Source organism: Sander lucioperca, chromosome 13 (genome assembly GCF_008315115.2).
Source record: "Sander lucioperca isolate FBNREF2018 chromosome 13, SLUC_FBN_1.2, whole genome shotgun sequence".
NCBI lineage: Eukaryota > Metazoa > Chordata > Actinopteri > Perciformes > Percidae > Sander > Sander lucioperca.
The window spans coordinates 15525810-15543978 of NC_050185.1; the positions used below are offsets into that span (position 1 = coordinate 15525810).

General features: G+C 41.1%; 1 protein-coding gene across 2 annotated transcripts in view; it reads right to left on the reverse strand.

Annotated features, from left to right (window-relative positions):
• syndig1l (synapse differentiation inducing 1-like) overlaps nt 1-17505 on the reverse strand; it is a 39274-nt gene extending 21769 nt beyond the window's left edge. The window contains exons 1-2 of one of the 2 annotated variants that reach the window (XM_031322323.2): nt 17283-17505; nt 8926-9587 (exon numbers count right to left, since the gene is read on the reverse strand). In XM_031322323.2, the coding sequence (XP_031178183.1) occupies nt 8926-9423 (498 nt within the window). In that variant the 5' untranslated portion in view covers nt 9424-9587; nt 17283-17505. Of the gene's footprint in view, nt 1-8925; nt 9588-17036 lie in introns of both variants that reach the window. The other variant, XM_031322321.2, reaches the window with a different exon arrangement.
• Nucleotides 17506-18169: the final 664 nt, after the last annotated feature.

Here is an 18169-nt window from a genome sequence, read left to right on the forward strand (position 1 = left end):
TTTTATTTTTAATCTTTTGCATGTTTGTATGCTGCTGCGCATTCCTGTGTGTGTGTGTATTTTACTAATGCGCTGTTAAAATAACAATGAAATGCTGCGATATTGACTTTAGACCAGGTTTTTGTTGGTCAATGACGCGATCACTTTCCGCTGCCTCAAGATAGCAATACCCCAAGAATGCACTTGAACACACCTCCCTGTAAGACCAGCACGCCCATGGGTGCACAGATGAGCGCAGGTGCCTTCGCTATTTAAACCACATGGGCGCTGGATGGGAAATTGACAACTGCGTCGGTCTTAAACTAGCAAAGACACTTGCGTCGTGCTTTGTGCTGCGCTGCACCGTGTGCAAGATAGGGCCCATAGTATTATGAGGAAGTTCTCAGCATTAATACCAGTTACCACAGGTGTCGCCAAATCACTATGTGAAAGAGTTACCAACAAATAAATTTCCTGATATTGAAAAATTTGTGCTCTGCAAACCCAGACACTACTGAGGAAGAAGTGCAGCAATGGGATCTGGTAAAGATGGAGGTAAGTCAATCCCTGCTGGTTTATTAACCCCAGTCAGCTCCTCAACCTGAGGCTACCAGCACTATTCACAGGGATGAGTGGTTTAAAACGATGCCTGGACCATGGCCTGTCTTGTTCAACCACCTTATTCTTCCTGGAACTATACTCTGCTGTAAGATGGACTTACTTTGCCAGGTGTGTCAACATACAGAAGATCCACCTGACATAAGTCACAGAGCCACAGGGGTATAGCCTCCAAGCTTGTTATGGTTCAGCAAGGAGCAACAGTATGCGGTCTCTCCTCAGCCAGGACTGTGTAACTGCATTCACAAAATGTCAGATAAATCTAAAAACACTGTAACACCAGCATCCTCAGGTCATTTGCAAAATGTTTTCTGTCAACACTGACACACTGTTTTTTGACCAACAAAACCTCAGCTGTAGCACCTCCTACTCCAAATGATCACTTTAATTTTAAAGCAATACATACAACTTAGTTGTTGTAATTGACATTTTTCTCATAAAACAAAGCAGCAATTTGTCCATGGCTCATAAATGCAACCTGGTAAACTGTCAGGGCCAGATGTACTAACGCTTTTGCGCCCACTTCAGGCGTATTTGTTTCACAACGTGCCCGTAAAAGCATGGCGAGGTATGTACAAACAGGCTGCACTGAGGTAAAAGCGCGGACTGCCTGTCGCGGAAACTGAAAATGGCAAATTGCGCTTTTCCGTGTCATGCATATGCATTCACGGGAGGGTCAAGGGGAAAGTGGGAGTTTCCCATAAAGAGATGGGAGGGGAAGCGTAAAGTGTGCCTAATTATGTATTCCGCGGTACAAAAAACGCCCATGAAAGTGCGCCTCTATTTTGCGGTGAAAATTCTCCGCCTCTTAAAAGCAGGTGTAAACCTGGAAGCGGGTTTCCTCGCATATGCCTCCTGGTGAAATGGCAGCAGTAATCCAAGCAAGACGAAGATGTAGGTGAAGGAGACGAGCTGAAAAGATTTTTGCCACAAGGATCACACTTTTTCAGTTGAGTGAACACTAAATCATTAAGCATTACAGATTAAGCAGCCATGCAATATTACCGTTACTGGAAGAAATCAAAGATGACATTGAATCTCCGACTCAGCGTTCACATTCCATTCCAGCAGTTGTTAAACTCCTCGTTACATTACAAATATTGGCATCAGGGTCATTTCAAACAGTCATAGCATCAGCAGTGGGAATATCGCAGTCTGCACTCAGCCGTATCATAGCACCAGTACTTAACGCTTTGCTACAGCACAATTTACGGTATAGTGGGCGGAGAAAGGCGCTGATTACCCGATGAACTGGAGGTTTGGTAAATACGACGTATGCTTAAGTATCACAGCGTGCGCTTTCTGCGGGTTGGCCATGGCGCTGATAACGCTACATTCGCAAATGTACGTACATCTGGCCCTCAGTGATTTGGACACAGCACTGACAACGTTGAGCAAAACACTGTTTCATGCTAGAGAAATCGTCTGACAGAGTAAATATAAATGCAGTTTCTTGGACATGATCTTGGCCATTCGGCAGACCCCCCCTGTGCATATTGTACACTTGTCAAGGCTGGAGCTAATAAAAGGAGACAGATGAAATTGTTTTGGTTGTGTGGCACAGAGGCCTCTAACATGGAAGAACCTTAGCTCTGTTTTTCGTGTTGTCGGCCTCTGGAGGCAAAATTCTCTGGGCTTTAATCTTCTCCACGGAGGGCAGAGTGCACGAATGCCACCTCGCAGCTGCCAGGGGCCCAGCGCCTTACTTAGGGGTACTTCAGCAGGGCTAGTGCTCATCATCACGGACCCTCTATTCATTAGACCAGTGGTTCTCAACCTTTTCGAGTCGCGACCCCCCAGAATAATGAGTTTGGTGTTCCCAATGCCCCCACCCCCCCTCGACAACGAGAAAGAGAGTTGCAAACTGGTGTAAAAAGCTGTTTCCCCATGCCTCCTGTGCTGATTTTGAGTACTTTGTAAATGCTCTGATTAATACATGTAAACAAATAATGATTTGTTTTAATGACTGATGATGATTTAGTTTCAGCAGCTAGCTCCTAGCCTTGTCCAATGTGCTTCAGGCTCTGTGGATTTTTGATGCATTTGTGACTTTTTCTCTCCCCCTGACCTGCCTTTGACTCCTTTCTGTGTTCCAGAACCTCCTGATTTACAAACGGAGCTCTGAATATAAGATGTGAAATGTACCAAACTCACACAGTAATGTAAAATGTCTAGAATATGTTATGTACATTTTTTTCTCCCCAACCATCTGGTGACCCCCAGAAATGATCTTGCGGCCCCCTTTGGGTTGCGAACTCCCAGGTTGTGAACCACTGCATTAGACGTTCTGCTTACTAACTGTCCTGTTGTTTTCAAATATTGTGCTTAAAAAGAATAAGTTAAAGGACAATTCCGGCGCAAAACGAACCTAGGGGTTATTAACAGATGTGTACCCACTCGATCGCTCTCTGGGACATGTTTTCATGCTAATCGAATGAGTTTGTAGCTTGAAAGAAGCTAGCACGGACCGCTGATTAGCTTACAATGCTAGTATTCGGGCACAGGGAAAGTAAAAACAAAACGCTATTTATACCACTAAAAAGGCTCAAAATATCACCAAACTTCAACGGTAGCATAATGAGGGTCCCTAAATGTTAACCGAAGCATTGAGAACTTTGTAAGTGTACAGACAGTTTATTGAATGAAGAGCTGCGGGAGCTCCGTGAAAGGGCTACGAGAGAGAGAGAGCTACCGGTAGTCAATGCCGCAACACAGCCTCGTACTTTGGGAAACTGGTGGTGTACCTGCGGATATTGTGAAGCTATGGCCACTGAACAGGAGTGTCTGTGTTGCACGGAGTGGGACCTGTTGCGTTGCAACACCCAAGAGACACAGTGTTTTGTACAGTCTGAAGATTTCCCCGCTCTGATAAACAGGGCTGTACTTGAAACTTTTTTCCATGCCCCGAAAATAAATTGGAGATGCCGACCCAGACCGGAGGGACCAGATGGACAGTTATCCACTGAGTAAGTACACTAGACAAGTTATGCAGAGTGCGATTATTTCAAATATATTGAGCAAATTGCTTTTGATTTTAGTTTGCATCACCAGCTGTAAGTCATGACTGGTTTTCAAGACGGCGGCCGCATGTAAACATGTCCCAGAGAACGATCGAGTGGGTACATATCTGTTATTAACCCCTAGGTTCATTTTGCGCCGGAATTGTCCTTTAATAAAAAAGTAGGAAAAGAAAGTGGTGTAACTTGAGAATATGCAACGAACAGAAGTCTGTTATGGTTTTAAATCAATAAAGGGGATGTTATGTGGAGATGTAAGGCATGAAAATGTTCTTTCAGAGAATCTTACCGAGAACAGCTAATTCAATGTTTTGGTGCATGAATAAAAGGTTTGCCCTCTGCAGCTATTACTGAAGTAAGAACAAGAGGTTCATAGGAGGACTGCACATTTCTCAAGTGATACCATTAAATGCTTCCAGTAGTTTTTTGTATAATGCATATCACGTTTGACAGGTAGGGACATGAAAACAAAGGAAAGGAAATGTATATCTCCTTATTCTCCTCAGAGGCGGTCTGCAAATGTACTCATGTACTTTGTCAATTGGAGAACTTGTGCTGCTTTTAATACATCCGTTTATAAGTAAAATGCAGAACTCTTTATTCCACTGCAGTAGTTTCCCATTTTAATTTTTTGGTGATGGGTTCTAGAAACAGCAGGCTTTTAATATCTGCAAGTTAAAGGAAAAGCAAAACGAGCACATCTTGTACCGCCTGAAGTTAAAGACCTTTTATGAATTGGTGAGGATTTAAAGCTTATTATTTTACACTGATTACCGTATTGTGTGCAGCTCCTGGTAGGCAGTGGCATTCTTCCATAACAGCCTGTACCTCTTAACATCCTTCTGTCACTTCCTCAAGCCAAGTCTTCCTCCAATTCTGAGCGAAGTTGAAAATAACTGATCACTGTAATCCTTCTAATATAGCAGGTTAAATATTGAGCTGTACGTGCTGCTGTATCGACCTTTGAGAGACGTTTGCCCTTAAGAACATTTTGCTAATCTCAGACAAAGCTACAGTAGTTAAATCAGCTTTCTGGCATTGTCACTCTTTCTGTCTCATCTACTTAAAAAGTGCTGATGAAAACTTTTCAGAGTAAAAAAATCACTCCACATCGCAGGATTATGATGATTATGGATTAGGCATTGTACAAGAAGTACATCCAGTTAAGCAAAATGATTGGTGAAAAACGTAATTTTTACCTTTTAAACTCTTGCTGAAAATGTTTGAGCTGAATCAGGCAAAAGGCATCACACCTTAATGATTCCTTTCTTAAATCAATACGACTCACTGAGGAGGAGCTGCATATAAAGAGACACAAAAAAGAGGGATTTTAAAAAAACTTTAAAGACGCAGTTGACAGGTGGAGTGTGAAAAAGGAGCAGCGGTTCAATCTCTGAAAGATGTCCCTATAGGCCTGGTCACACCATCTAACAATTTGTGAGCAATTTCACACAGTTTATTTAAAAGGTGGTACATATTTTTAGGGCTGGGTACCGAGTTCAATACTTTTTAGGCTCTGACCGAATTGCCTCTAAAGTATTGAGTATCGAAAAATGCCTCGTCATTCAAAACCCAATTTCAATAGCTAAGGAGTACATTTTATCCGCATCAGTGAGCCAATAAGCATGCAGCATGCTTCTACCAAGATCTATTAATGCTGGTGATTGGCTGTCTAAGTCTTAGAGGCATGCAGGAAAAACTCTACGTTACGCACAAAGACGAGGCTCATGTAGTAGGAGATGAAAAATAAAAAGTGACTTAATGTGTAATGTTGTAATTTCTTTTTGATCTATAAAAATGGTATCGAAAAAAGTATTGTTTAGAAACCGGTATCGAAGACACAGTATTGGAATTGGTATTGGTACCGGTACTGAATATTTTTGAACAATACCCAGCCCTACCTATTTGTAAAATTGACTCCTGTCTCATAGCCACGTCATTTTTGTGTGGCAGTTTATACTTCAGCTGAGGAGAAACCCAGCTCAAATACAATGCTTAAAGTATGAGCACTTGTCGAAGGATATAATGATCAGCAACTCTTTAAAAGATGTTTTTTTTACTGCCACCATACCTATAATAGTAGCAAATGTTGCCCTCTCATGTATCATTGATATCAAGCTGTCAGTGCCTTATAATATTGCACTAAGCCACCACACTGTCACTCATAATCAAAATAAAAAACAACCATCTTTTTCCTCAAAAAAAAGAGCTAAAATTCCTCCATCCACCGATACAGACATACAAAACCGCTGTGCAACTATGAAGAACTGAACAATTTAGGTTATACCAGAAAATTGCCTGCACATAAAGGCATCATGTTTCATCCCTTTTGTCTCCCAATCCTAACCTCCTCAAGAGGAAGCCTCCACTACCTAAATATTTTGTCTCATTTGTACCTTCCTTAAAAAGAGAAAAATAGATTGGATTCAATTTCAGTTCAGTTGTGCTTCAGTGTTTTCAAGTGGAGGTTTTTAGGAGATAAATTCAGCATTCTGCTCTCATTCATCATTTATCTAATCATTTTATCTAAACCACTGCACATGAATTGAAATGGTGAATGTACAGTATGTTGTACAGTTGGAAAAAAAACATGTTTTTTTGTATTCACTTCAACCAACAGAGGTAAATTAAAACAGATGGGACATAACGATACCCATGAGGAACGATAATTACTCACACAATTACTCAACAATAATTACTCACACTCAAATTTCATGTGAACTTTGACACTTTGAAAAAAAGAAACTTTTAGTTAAACCGTCCTGTATCATTAATTTCAAACAGCTATTATAATCTCTTCATTTAATTCATAACCAATGCGAAGTGGCATTTTTTCTTTTAAACAATTTCCTCAATTTTAGAAAATTGAGACTCTCCTGGATAATGTAACAATCCGATAGATTTATGTTATGGTCACAAGGTTTAATTATTTCAACTTTGTTTCTTCAGACAGGTCTAAATAGGCCTACTACGATACCCATGAGCCTCGGTCAGAAGAGGCCAGTCAGAGTAGTGGCGAAATAAAAAACTTTTTCTCGTTACAGTTGAGAACAAAACTTAAAACTGATTTAAGCTGCATATTCTGATTTTAGTAATCTAGCTTCCAATGTTTCTGGCCAAAATGTACTTTGGGAGTCATATTGTAGTTAATGTGTACCTCAAAGTTCTATGTACGACTTTCTAACAAAGAACAGATATTTTGTAATGCAATTCTTAATGTTTTTGAGATTTTAGTCTTTTCAACAGCTGTGGTCAGACTGTAATTGGGCCTTTAAAGGAACCCTGTGGAGTTTTTGACCACCAGTAGTAGTTTTCACAAGTGGGTCCTTTTGTTTTATTTTTTTGTATCATGCATGTGTGAGCATGTGGGCGACTCAAAACACATTCCTGTCGTGCCGTTTCACACTTTCCCACTGATCAGCAGTTAGCGGCAGCAACATAGGCGGTAAAGAGCAATGCTGCAAGCTAGCAAACATGTACAGTATGTAGTTGTTAACATACACCTCTGGTGCAACTCAGACACATCATCAGTGATGTATCCTGGGTTCATTGGGTGTTTCCGGTCTCACAACATCATACGCCCTCGCCCAGACTCTCTTGCTCAGGTTACCATATGTATGATACTGCTCGGTTTAACATATGTAAATATTGCACAAATTAAAATCCAATTCAGAAGATCACCTCTCTTGATGTTTTCTAAGGAAGGAAACACATTCAACACAATTCTAAGAGCTCAAGGATACACATGTATTGAGTTTGTACACATAACCTTTGTTTGTTTGCAAGAAAACTCCTCAGGGTACCATTGAGCTAATTAATATTACTACTAATAGTAATAATACTGCCAAACAAACCCACAAAACTATATTTTGCCCTCAGTGTGTTAGATACAAGCCATTAGAAGAGAAACTTGGTGCAAGCATAAATAAATAATGAATAATAAATAGTTGGGAGATAAATGTTGTGTGCTTGCTAACAGGTTACATAATAAATATATATTGTGCGGTGTTTTGTTATAACTGATAAACATTTAAAACGCCAACTAATCCGTGCATGTCAGCTGAGGGGCTTTTCTTGTCAAAGGTCTTTGTGGTGTCAATGGTCTACTGCTGGGAGGCTACATGATAACTCCCACTGTGTATGCTGTATGCTTGCTCATTTGTGAACAGGAAGCGTGTGGAAATATATGAACAATATGGTAATGTATTCACTTAACCTTTGAATGGCTAAGAGGAGCCTCCAGTTGGTGCATACAATCATTTCTATCTCATATCTTCTTTGTGTGGATCCCCCTATGTTTACAAGTGAAAAAGTACAACGGGAAGAACTTAATCACATCAGAAAATATATTTATTTGATAATTTATTTAGGCTATTTGCTTTTGGCATCTGCACTGCATCTGCAATGTTTTTTCTTGAAGTTAGTGAGCAACCATGTCTCTCTGCAGAGCCCCCAAGCTATATGCACCCATGTCACGTTGCATTTCAGCAGCTCCATGTATATCACAGCAACCCAGGTTCATTCTAGCAGACTCTCCCGTGTGTGGCAGTCAGTCCATTAGGTCTTGCAGCCAGGACACTGGTCAAACTCAACACCCTATTCTGCCTGTCCAATCCCCTAAATCCTTTAGAGTGCTTTGTGCTTAGCCATGCCAGTTGAAAGTGAAAATACTGTGGCTAATGCTGTAGTTCTGTAGCACCTAATATCCCTGGGTGAGCCAGGCATGGGTGATTTATTCGACTGTGAATTTTACTAGAGTTGGGAATTGAGGCCAAGGTCAGTGGATCAAATGGGATTTGTGGTTAGTAAAACGTCAGTCTGATCCAGGCGTCGAGCCCAATCGTGTAACGATACAAGTGTACAAATACCACAGGGATACCAGCATGCTCGCTCTTTCTCTAATTTAGCACAAACAGCACTACACTTCAGGTACCCAAGCCTTGATCGGATGGATATATCAGCTTGATATGAGCCTTTCATTGAAAACACTGAGATCACACAAGTTTCTCCCTGACCCCCAGATAAATGTACCACACCTGCCTTAAAATCTCTCACTAATCTAAAATCCATTCATCTGCATGGATCTCATTCGTCCTTGATGGTCTATACACTGTTGTGAAGCACTAGGTTAAGTGCTACACACTAAACACATTTTTTTTATTTTATGAAAATGATAAAAATTGACACTGAATTTCACAAAAAAACTGTCTATTTACAGCTGATCTCATTCACCTTAAAAACAATCCATTCTGGTCAAATGCAAGCTTTCTTTGCTTCTTCCTTTATTCCACTCGTGCTTTTTCTCTCTTACCTCATACTCCACATACTCCTCCTCCTCAACCTCATAGGAAACGGTTTGGATCTTGATGTGTTCGCTGTCCTCCAGCAGCTTTGCCTGGGGATCCTCAGTGCCAGGCGTGTCCGCCCCCGCTGTGTTGGATGCCTCCTTCGCCTTCTTCTCTGTGAATGTGGTCTCACAGCACTCGCTTTTATATTCCTTAGCCTTAATGCTGCCACTGTCCTCCTTGTACAGGATGAAGTTGGGCCTGTAGAATGCCTCTACTGCCAGGTGCAGTGAGGTGGCGTCCAAAAGCTGCTGAGATTTCATCTTCCCGTTGGTATTGTAACTACTTCCGCTCACTACGTTGCCGTTATTCACCTTTCCTCCTCCTCCCTCTCCTCCACCAGCAAAGTAATTAATAATGTTTTCCTGGTACTGGTTATTAGGGAAGTCACCCCCATAACCGTTGACCATGTGCTTACTGTTTTTGTCCAACAACGGGTTCTGGAGCTCACTGAGATTCTCCATAGCAACAGGGGTCAAAAGGTATGCAGGGGGGGTTTCTTAGTGATGCTAGTTCTTGCAAAGAGATGGGAAAATGATGGGTGAAATAAGACAGGATGTGCTCCTCAATGGCGTGCGCTGATATCAGTGAAGGCGTTAATGACGTTCAGCATTCAGCGCTCTCAGATCTGGAGAGAAAACACACAGACAGGGAGAGTTTTTAGATTCAATATAAAAACTGGAAGGATGATTTATTTGACATCTACCAGCAGGTAATCGTTTACCGAACAATTGCTCACATTAGATCAAAGTTTTACCCGTCGTTCCCTCAGCAACAACAACTTTTTACAGCATCCCACCTGTCAAGAGTGGCAACCTGCAGATGATTCAATTAAGTCAAAGTTTTTTATTTAATTTGCTTCCTCACTTTAGACACATAAAATAACACACACACACACACATACACTTACCAGAGTAGTAACAGCAATACATCAAAGCGTTGCCATCTAATTTAAATTGTTATCGCTCCATTGTTTAGGCCTTAAAAGGTGTCATCAGCCTGACTTTCTAATATGGATCAGTTGAAGCCTATAAAGCTCAGAGGGCTATAATCTTCCACTGAATATATATATATATATATATATATATATATATATATATATATATATATATATCCGATATTTACTACTAATATATGATAAAAGTAAAAAATAAATAGGTTGAAGATGAGGATCCCAATTGGCAGAGCTTAAAGTGTCATTATTTGTATATTTGTATAGTAATCATGAATGATGATGAGTTAACTAAGATGGCCATGTCTGCCTCATTTCTATGGAATCACTAATGACCATAATGATTTGAATGTTGTACTGCAGCCTGTTCTCATGAACCATTTGTCGAAAAGTTTAGCACTGTAATTCGTAAGCATTCCATGTTTTGTTTTTTTGTTGCTGTATTCACAGCATTGACGGCCGCTGTATAAGAACGCGGCTGGCCGTGAAGGGAGGAGGTCGGGTAGGATGGAAGAGAATTAACATAGAGGACTTTCAAGCCAGAGAGCGGAGTTCGCTTCCCGTGGAAAATTAAAGCCTTTCACCCAGGAAATACGTGTCCCTTAGAAGTGTTTTAATCCAAATCACAATCTTTTCCTTATTTTAACTAGTATTTTTTTTGCCTAATCTTAATTTTTGTCGCGGCAAAATGCTCATATTCTAAACCTGTTTGAGTCGTGATTCACTCGGCTCTTTCACCCGACTCTTTAAATTAACTCACGAGTCGCGAGCTTCTAGTATCATTAACTCGGATCAGTTGAGTCCTATTACAATTCAATCTAAAATGATAACAGCGCCACACGCAAACCTCTTGCAACATTAGCTACTACTAGTCCTAGCCATCTTAGCTGCCAAAAGCTTTATAACTTACAATTTCGTAAGCAACAACAACTGCACAAGTCAACTCAAGCGACTGAGTTAGCAGAGAGACAGTCCAAGACAGGTTATAGGAACTTCCCGACCCACAGACTCAGAGCCGGAAACATTGCAAGCTCGCCACGGCTCGCCTTGCAGACAAGTTGTCGACAACTCATGAGTTGTCGATGACTCTTGAGTTCTCGCGGGAGTCAGTCAATCCCGCTTCTCAGCCGGCTACGTTGTCATGAGTGGATCTGATTCAGTGAACGTGCGAGTGAAGTCTCTCCTCGAGCTCAGGGTAAAGCAAATCAACAACAAAAGCCATTCTTTCACTTCTGAAATAACATACAATGTTCTTCACGTGGCCTAGCTAGGCTACTGTAGGTTTGGTGTATAAATGTAGTATGTTTAAATGCAATTAGGTCGAGCAGACAGTCCAAAACATTGCAAGCTCGCCTATAGAGCAATACTGACTCGCACAACCCGATCAGTTTACTGAGTGAATCAGAATTACCCAAATCTTTAAAAGCAATCGAGTTTGTTAGGCCTATCATATTCTGTGGACTAAATTTAACCATAATGTCTGCCGAAATGACCGGCAGCTCGCGGTGCTTTGTACCCGGCTCAAAGTCACCTATTTTCGGGTAACTTAACCACCAACTACCGCTGATACAACAGAGGTCTGTAGCCCGCGTCGCAAAGCTCTGTAGTAGCTTAAACAACTAGCAACTGCCGCTCGGCGTCTTGGAGCTCGTAGCCAGCCGGCGTCACGTGACCAGCCGGCGGTCTACTAATTTCGTAGGATATCATACGTTTTGGTGTGCATAGATTTTCGTACAATATCATACGCACCTGTTCAGGAGAATGCGTCCTGTACTGTAAGCATCTGAATATGTAATTGTGAAGTTAAATCATTACTGGATCAATTCTAGTGTCTGAATTTGACCACGTCAAATTGAACAACCGGATTTTCTGACTTGAGTTGGATATTTGGATCTGAATTGAGCTTATTGAAATTGAGCCATTTGAATGTAGTTTATATATATATATATATATATATATATATATATATATATATATATATATATAGGGCACGTGGAAATGTACATGAAAAGAAAAATTCAAACATGAGTTCAGATAAATGCGTTTCAAAATAAAGTATTTCAGTTCTATGAATTCATTGGAATTTAAATCAGTTGTTGTGGTAGAAAATTATTAGACATGAAAGGATTTATGATTTGTGCATTGTCATGGTTTTGTATTTTGAGGCGTCAGAGTCCTTCACACTTGGCCTGCTTTGTGTGAGGAGTCTCTGGGTGTCTCGTGGTTAGGATAAGAAGAGGACCTTGATGATGTTCCCGACTCCCATGGTAAATAGTCTGGATCGAGGGTTACACATTGCTTTGCTTCTTGCAGTGGCGAAAAGAAATATTCAGATCCTTAACTTAAGTAAAAGTACTAATACAACACTGGAAAAAATACTTTGTTACATGTAAAGGTCCTGCATAAATTGTGTCTGTTTGCAACAAAGCTGGCGAGGTTAGGGCCTTAAATGTTGTATATTTTACCATAAATGTAAACCAAAGAAACACATCTATACAGTACACACAGATGGTTACAGCCTTTAGAAGTTGCATACTTTAGCGATATTGATCAATCTTCATAATACTGATGCAACCATACAGCAGAATGCTTATATTTGCTCTGGGTGTCTCTCCCACAGAGGACACCCTGTGGTGCTCAGACTAAATACTTTCCACATGATTAATATGCCCTAAACAGCTGTAAAATGAGGCACATAACATTTAACTATCACAAGAATCAAAACAAAATTATAAACTTCCTTTCTTCTCAGTTTTTTCCACACTGCAAAAAAAACCTCAGGGTTCTCCTTCTTAGCTGTCACCCTTGACCTTTGTCTGATCAATCTGCATTTAAAATAGAAAAGCCAAAAGCAGATTATTTCTTGGGGGTCCTGACCCCAATCGTGCATTTCTAAATGCTTAAAGAGAGGGTATTTCCAATCGAAGACAACAAGATTACACATAATGCCAAATAACGTTGTGGCGATGGGATATGGATAATAGCTTTTTGTTGCACAGGTTAATAACTTATACATTAATCATCATGAACGATTCATATATTTCCTTTATCCTTTGGTTAATCATGGTCAGAAACCTCTGCTGATTCACATTCTGCAAACATCCTCTTTATTTTGCTTAACCTTCAAATTCTGTGTCATACAATAAAAAGAAGAGACGTCCATTATAAATGGCTTTCTGCGAGTGGTTCAGGACATGCAATGAAAATATTTATTTCAACTTCTTAAGCTCCATATTACAGGATGTTATGGAGCTGTAACCATAGCCTTCAATCAGACAGAAGAAACAGGCTGACTGCAATAACCTGCCGTGTCTTTCATTCCCACTTTTCCTTTATGCAGCATCCTCTGTCACATAACGCTCCTCGTTTTAATCTTCCATTTACAGTGTAATCATCACTTGCTTCTTAGATTCCCTTACTCATTTATGTTGCAGTTCTTCAGTTGCTCTAAATCTCTCTCTTTCTCTTCCTTATTTCCCCCAATGTAGGATTTTTAGTTTGCTGTACTTTTCATGTTTTCCTGCCCCATGAATAAAACACAAGCCTCACGCTCCCAGGCTTCCTGGAGCTCACCAGACAACCAACAAAGTTTTCCTCCCTGTTGACCTCCTGCGTCGGAATGTGCTGACGTTGTTCCACACCAGTGCGCCCTTTGCTCCACGTATAGCTCCAGGGATCGCACAATCGTGCAATTCTTGAGTCAGTCGAGTGAAAGTGTGAGTATTTTTTCCATTATGAAGGAAATCTTAATGAAAAACTAAAGATGAGCAGGTGCTGAGGTTGCCATCTACTTAGGATGCTATTGTTGCGTACATTGCTGCTTTCCTGGAGTGGGTTGGTCTCTGCGAAAGGTTCAAGCCCCGTGGTGGCGTCGGCCTTGCTAACGTGTCCTTAAAATACTGATGATTTGTTGCTGTGTTGGCTGTGAGCTCCTGGGTGGTGTTGACGAATAATCAAAACTGATTTTGTGGAAATAAACTACATTTCTTGAATTTGTACAGCTTCCTATTCATTGGTTCCAACTGGGTGTCAAAGGCAACTTTTACTTTTACAACGCACCCTTGTGAGTTTTTAGAATGTCAAAGTATATTTTTCAAATCAAGAGGATGGCCACTTAAGTTGAAGGGGCTACAAATAGCATTTTAACCTCAATAAATCATCACCGCATTAATACTAAAGCTTTGCTGTGGATACCATAATAAAATGAGACAGCGTGCCAGAGGACAAGCTACTTCTACTGGCTTCTACACCACAGTTTAGATTTGTTAGTGGAATTTTGCAGCTCAAAGAGATATTGCCTCAACAGCGCAAAACAGCATGTTGCTCTTCCAAAGAGCTAAAGATTTAAGAGACAAAAATTACCATTTTGTTTCCTGTTCAGTAAGTGATGGGCATCAGCTATTGTCAACAGATCAATGCAAATGAACTCTCTGACATGGAACCAGATCCAATGGCTGCCATGCATATTGTCATAATAAGTATCTTCCAAGTACTTCCCTGTTTCTGCCACTGTAACACTTCTGATCTGCACAAAGGCTACGAGCTGACAGCGGATTACTTTTCATGTCATTACTTAGGGATGCTCTGAGAAATCTTTTTAGTGTTGTCATGGTTCCAAATACATTGCTGCCGTGTTGTTGGTGCAGAGAGGGGCCTTTTTTAAGTGTGAATAAGCTATTTCAGCGAGAGCTGAGCAATGTAGGACACCTCAGAAGCAGTGGAGAGTCATAGAAAGAATCACCGTTCTGCGTGTTTGTATGCGCACATTTGTTTGTGGGCGTTTATGTTTTGTGCATAGACGGCTGTGAGTAAATATACATGTGTACCAGTGGGTGGATGTGTTTGGAAGAGAAAAGAGAGAGAAAATGGGGAACAAAAGAGAGATATCATACTTAAAGGCGATTCTCTGGTTGAGTGCACTTGGGCATGTTGCTAGACAGCAGCGGCTGGGGGGGGTGCAGCTGAAAGCGAATGGAGCAAACGCTGTGTGTGAGGAAAACAATCCAGCATGACAGAGATGGCACAAGCACCGGCCTGTGTGCTGCTGTGTAAGAGAGCCCAGAGGTGTTTGACAAAAGGAGCTAATAGATTAGTGAACAACCTGTAAGCATCCAGGTGCACGAGGGGAAGAGTGGGACCGTGGCATCGCTAACATGCCAGCCATGCTCAGACATCTGTGCGCTTCAACCCCATTAGACTCCAGTCAGCACACTCTATTTCCCTGTGTCAGCCCATTGCCAATCAACCTCAGACCTCTGACCCTGAAGCCGAGAGCGGCTATTATCGGCCAGGCCTTGATGCCAGTGTGGCAAGATGCAGCTGAATACCAATGTGTCTTATCTGTCGGCCATGTTTACCAACCCATTTCATCCGGCCTGTGTCTCTCACAGATTTTCCTTTTCCTGGATACCGCATCTGCTCCCTGTACTCGACAACAACAACTTCATCTTTCTGTAATTTAATTTTGGAAGTGCTGGCTGGCGTATAATGTGCATAATACGGTAACGCCAGGTAGTTATTGATGATCGCACATTGGGATAATGCATGAGAGCTCATTGCAGAAAATGCAAATACATCCCATTCGTGGTGAACCTTACCCCCTGGCCTCAGCACATGAAAGTCCACTGACAGATTAAGCAACAGAAAGGATGAAGTGACTAATGGGCTTATAACCACGTTGACTGATCCCCTTATGAACTATTATCATCAAAGGAGACTGTGTAAAAATGTCATAATCCACTTGAAATTAATCTGAATCCTATTCCTGTGTCAGCAGCCGCTGCTGATAGTCTGTTCCCACTGTCTACACGTCTGTCTGTGGAGCTGATAAGACATTAAACCCTTAGCAAGGAACCTTCCACAGAGGAGTCAGGACTCCTCTGGACACTTGTCTCCTCTCCTCTTTTATCACTTGGCTTAGTGTTTTCCACACCTCCATCACATGATTTAAAGTGTTCCTTCATGTGTAAATCCTCCCCTGAAAATCTCAGCCAAATGTGTTTGAATAATACAATGGGAAGGTTGCTGTCAATAGCAGCCATGTACATTGTTAGTGAGAGGCAGGCTCTGGCTAAAAGATGGCAAGACACCATTAATCTAGATTGTGTTTTGTCTGTAGATAGATAGATGGATAGATAGATAGATAGATAGATAGATAGATAGATAGAAAGAGCTCCACAGCTAACACTTAAAATCAGACATTGAAGTAAATGTGTCCCGGATTGAGCCTGAATTTTAGAAACATATGTTTTTTTTCCCTCAAAAATTACTACTGAAGCTGTTAGTTGAAAATCAGGTACTTTTTGGTGAAGGTTTTGCAATCTATGAAGACTGCAGTTCAAGGAGCGATCAGACCTGACATCACTTGTGCCATCCCAATTGTTGCAGGCACCAGGGGTACATCAGAGGGAAAGGGTAGGGATTGATAGCTGTGTGTGTGTGTGTGTGTGTGTGTGTGTGTGTGTGTGTGTGTGTGTGTGTGTGTGTGTGTGTGTGAAGAGAGAATAAGCTCCTTGCTGCATACCTCTTTTTTGCACAAATTGCTAAATATTTGCTGCAACGTTTATCCCTGTTATCACCTTAAACAACAACTTACTGCATGCTGAAGATAATAATAATAATAATAATAATAATAATAATAATAATAATAATAATAATATCCTGAATGTAGACACTGAACCACTCCTTTTCACGCTCTTAGCTATTGTCTATCTTTCTTGGCTACAGGGTGAAAAGTGTTCTGACCAATCTCCACAGAGGAAAAAAATTACTATTACAGTACAAAGAGTCACTTGATGACTTCATGCCAAAGGCATATCGCACATTATAACACACACAAAGAGAAGAGGATGGGATAGATGCTCCAGCAGTCGCTAGTGGAAACTGTGTGCAGAGTTCTTTATCAACAACATCCTCCATCACAACACACATTGCGATGCGACAATCATCACTTCTTTCTATTAAACACTGACATGTGATCATGTGCGTATAAACGTAAAAACATATTTTCCGTAAAGACAATTTACTACCCATCATTAGTCAATTATTGTCAGCTTTAAGAACGCGCGCTATTAAAAGCAAACTCAAAAATCTGGCCAGCGTTTATTTGGTGAATTAATGTCCTACCTTTGAGTTCTTGACAATCCAAATATTGTTTGGAGGATGCAAACACTCGCTTGTTTCCGCCTGTACATTGTGGCTGTGATGCTGACGGTGTCGCCCAGGGAAAAAGAGATTTCTAAGACTTTCTCATTTCAAGAAACAGTCAATCATTTCGGGCTGAACAGGTCTCCGCTCGGCAAAACGCCGCCGTCACAGTCTCGTTATCTCCCTCTCCTCCTGCAAGGTCTCCCTTCCCAATAAAGCGTTTACCTTGAGACTGAAATGTGGTCGCCTTCGTAAAGTTAAAGCACCTTCTGTGAGAGAGAGAGAGAGAGAGAGAGAGAGAGAGAGAGAGAGAAACGGGGAGGGAGGGATGAATTCTGCAGGCGCGGTTGGAGAGAGGAGAGCCCGATATGCGCTTCGCAAAGCGCGCAAAGAGAGACAACAACGTCCACCCTCCCTGCGTGCATGCGCTTACTTTCACCGAGTTCCAGTGTGCAAGCGAGGTCAATGTTCTCTTAGAGCGGATGTTTTTTTTCCTGCAAACCATCACCACGCAGCAGTATCCAAAGCACTGGACAATTATAGTACAGATCATTCCAGTCACCATTTATTTAAATCAAACCCTACAGTATGGGTATAACAAATACCACATAGTCGTCACTAAATGTAGAAGTGAGCAGGGTTATGACTGGGTGGCTGGATTGTCATCTCTCATGAGTTAAAGTCTCTCAGGACAGCACCTTTCTTAAACTGCCACTGCAATTAACTCTGAGTGGACCACTGATGTCTGTCGTGAGCCCGCTGATTTGATTAGTTCAAGGGGAATTAAAGCACTCTCTGACATTTTTGTGGCACTCAAATTAGTCACTTAGAGTTTATTCAGTTTTAAAAATAGACTTGGAGAGACTAATGAAGACATAAAGAGCCCTGAAGACCTATTTTCTCAATCAGCTTCTTATTATGAGTGACATTTTCTGTTAGAACGTTTTTTATTTTTTTATTTTTTAATTAAATCACATGCATTTCTGTGGCTGTTCTTACTGGTTTGAAGTGGGCGGGGCTCAGCTGGATAAGGATGATGTCATATACTTCTAAGTGCCAATCAGATTCAAGCAACATTGTAATCAAAATCTGATGGCAGTTGTGGCTTAAGT